The sequence below is a fragment of the Prosopis cineraria genome, unplaced genomic scaffold (assembly GCF_029017545.1).
Source record: "Prosopis cineraria cultivar Desert tree isolate PC_DT_omini unplaced genomic scaffold, ASM2901754v1 PC36, whole genome shotgun sequence".
Lineage (NCBI taxonomy): Eukaryota > Viridiplantae > Streptophyta > Magnoliopsida > Fabales > Fabaceae > Prosopis > Prosopis cineraria.
Window position 1 is genome coordinate 86,924 of NW_026555367.1, and position 3,575 is coordinate 90,498.

Sequence of the window (3,575 nt, forward strand, 5' to 3'; positions counted from 1 at the left end):
GAAACTCAAACAGTGAGCTTTATGGCAGAAATTATGAGAGTAATTTTAGACCTAGCCAAAGCAATAATCAAAGCTTTACTCAACAATGAAAGGAGATTTGAAATTCATAACAACATAATGCACATAACAGCAGCTGGGCAACGACAAGATTCAAGGCACTTGAATCTTGAAAAAAAAGTGCACATTTCAGCTTGTGATTTACAGACAAAGCATAAATGGGTTTAAGAAGGAAAGAGATGATAGTGAAGACCTACTCAAGAATGAAAATCATGAACCAAGGAGCAGGCTTGTGGCTGCAAGCAGGACAATGGTGAAGACGATGATGAACTGTGGCTGAAAGCAAGAATGAAGGAAACACCAAGGGAGATTGAGTGAGATGAGACTCATAACAGCAGAAGCACCCTAGAGCTCCATGATTGGCTATGGCAGGGAGGAAGAAGCAGTAGCAGTGGCAGGGGCTACGGCTAGAAAGCTGTGGTGAATAGTGTAGCTCCAATGGAAATGGCAGTGAAATGAGATGCTTTTGAGCGACTGGACCAGAGAAAGTGGTTGACAGCGATGATCTGGGAAGAGCTAAGATTGAAGCTTATGAAGAAGAAACAAGGACGAATCGATGAGAATCAGAAAACGTGACGGTAGCTTGAACAGAAATGGTGGAGTGAGGGAGGAAGCAGTGGTTGCACAGGGAATGAGAAATAAGGGGCTGTGTGGGTGTTAATGGTGAATAATGAAGGGAATGAGAAGAAATGGAGGTCAACGGTGAAGGCAAGTAGATGCAAAGAGGCTGACGGACAGCGGTGGAGCGAGATGAGAGGCAGAGTACGGGTGAGGTAATGAAATGGAAAATAATAAAGGGAGCTGAGGGTTTTCAAATTTGGGTCAAAAATAATTTTTTTTAAACTACAAGACTTAGCACATTAGGGGAAGAAAAAAAATTATTATTAATATTATATATATATATATATTTTAAATACTGTAAAACATAGCACATAAGGGGAAGAAAAGGAAAATTATTATTATTATTATTACATATATATATATATATATATTGAAAAAGAAAACCCAAATTTTTTTATAAAAAAAAACAAGTCTAGAGAAGATGAAAGTCACGACTTTAGGTTTAAGCCTGAAATAAAAGTCACGACTTTTATCTTCTCTGAAATCTCAAAGTCGTGAGCCCAAAGTCATGACTTTTGTCAGAACTTTCTTGACAGCAAAATTCTGCAGCACTCTGTTTTCAAAAATCTGATTTGTTTACTACTTAAAACCTCTTCCAAGCACTATATTCACTCCAAAATCAATCTCTAACCATTATTCATCAACCATACATAATTTCCTTCAATTAAAATGCCATCAACCCTAAAAAAGAACCATTTTTTATGGGAATTAAACCATAAAAAATTTGCATTCACTTCAATAAGTTCAAAATAATTGCCAAGACAAGTTTATAATCATAAAAGAAACTTAAGTGGCTTGACTTCCCTGAAATTTTCCCTCCTCTTAGATTCTTTTAATCTTTGGCCACATTTCTTGTTTTTTTTCAAAGGCTCACACTTCCTCATATATATCTTCATGTTAACCTACAAAAGACACAAAATCATACATAACTTTACCAAAACAACTAAACTACAAAGGAAAAATCAAAAGAGAAGGTTTCGAGCTTGGGTTGCCTTCCAAGTAGCACTTGTTTTATAATCATTCAGCCTGACTCTTCTCTTCTTAAAGAGGCATCAGATATGGGCAAGGTGATTGCTTCACAGTGTACCTCACCACCCCAGTAATGCTTTAATCATTGCCCATTGACTTTAAATCTTTCTCATTCAATGCTCTCTAGCTCAACGGCACCATGATTGAAAGCTTGGACTAAAGTGAATGGTGCCGATCATCTAGACATGAGTTTGCTAGGAAATAACCTCAATCTAGAGTTGTATAAAAGTACTTTTTAGCTTGGTTCAAATGTTTTGCATAAAATTTTCTTGTCTTGCCATCTCTTTGTCTTTTCCTTGTATTGTCTAGCATTCTCATAAGCATTGAACCGCAATTCATCAAGTTCATTTAGTTGGAGAAGTCTCTTTTCACCTACAACCTTAAAATCAAAGTTGAGCTTTTGGATAGTCCAATAGGCACCATGTTCCAGCTCTACGGGGAGATGACATGCTTTTTCAAAAACTAATCGGTATGGAGACATTCCAATAGGAGTTTTGTAAGCCGTTCAATAAGCGCACAATGCATTGTCAAGTTTGGTGGACTAATCATTTCTTGTCACTCCTACCGTCTTCTCAAGTATCTTCTTGATTTCTCGATTAGAAATCTCAGCTTGCCCGTTAGTTTGAGGATGGTAAGCAAGTGCAACCTTGTGCTTAACAATTCTTGATTCCCCCCTTGAATTATTACAGATGTAGAGAATGAGTTGAAACATTTTCATGTGGGGAAGACACAGTGAGGTTTTGATGATTTGCTTCCTATGGATACATTCAAAGACATTGGTAATGGATCTAATAGATATCTTGTTGACGATTCTTGTGTATTTGGAGCTGAGGTCTTTGTTGTTCAGTGTTCTGGAAATTGGGAATGTCTTTCAACACTGGATGACAAATTTAAGGATTCCTATACATGGAATTTGTCTAAATACTCGCAGATTGTGGAGGCATTTTGTGATTCCGAAGCATTCTCTATTAAAGGCAAAACATGGTAAAAAAAGAAAAATCATTTTTCTTAGTTTTTACCCCCCGAATCTTCATAAATTTTTTAATGCTAATGTTCTGTTTTGTGTTTAATTTGTAATTAAGGAAGCTGAGAGTTTATCCCAGAGGTGATAGGTCTCCCAAAAATGAGTTTCTGTCCATATTTTTGGTCTTGAATGAAGATGAAAGCTCGATGGCAAGAAAGAAATGGTTCGCCGAGTACACATTACACCTTAAGAATCAATCTGCACCATCGAGAACTCGCGAATTGAATGGTACTTTTCGACATCTTTATGACACGAATGTTTATATTTATATTTTTAGTGATCATTCAATTTTTTTGAGCATTAATATTAATAGGTTGTTTTAGATGTTGCAGGTGCATCATGGTTCAGTCACGTGACAAATAAATGGGGATTCAGTTAATTCATATCGTTGAAGGATCTTAATGAAGATGCTCTGATTATGGAATGCCAGATTACTTTTCTTAGTGAAGTTGAGCATTTCAAACACTGAGAAAACTGTTGTGTTTGATTATAATGAACACTCCCACTTCTTTTGGGTAAAGTAGTAGTAAATTAAAGTTCATAGTTCTGGATTTTGTACACATGTTGTGCTCATTAGTGAAGTTAAATATTTGTTTTGAAACTTCAATCAATGAGATACTCTCTCCGTTGAAAAATGTAAGGCATTTTTAACCGAATCTCACCCTTAATAAAGTAGTTACCTACTTTCAAACTAACCTTATCTTGAAATATTCACCCTTATTAAATATCTTATAATAAATATAAATTCATTATCAATAGAGACACATTTGAAAAAAAAAGCAATGATTACACATCGAAAGACTAAAAATGTCTTATATTTTTTAATATTTAATTTCTTAAAAAA

At 35.4% G+C, this 3,575-nt stretch overlaps 1 protein-coding gene across 1 annotated transcript; it reads left to right on the plus strand.

Moving 5' to 3' along the window:
• Window positions 1–717: 717 nt before the first annotated feature.
• Window positions 718–3,110, plus strand: LOC129295033 (MATH domain and coiled-coil domain-containing protein At3g58250-like). Its single transcript, XM_054933513.1, has 4 exons — window positions 718–830; window positions 2,503–2,691; window positions 2,790–2,959; window positions 3,064–3,110. The coding sequence occupies exons 1-4, from the start codon at window positions 718–720 to the stop codon at window positions 3,108–3,110; spliced, it is 519 nt and encodes a 172-aa protein (XP_054789488.1).
• Window positions 3,111–3,575: the final 465 nt, after the last annotated feature.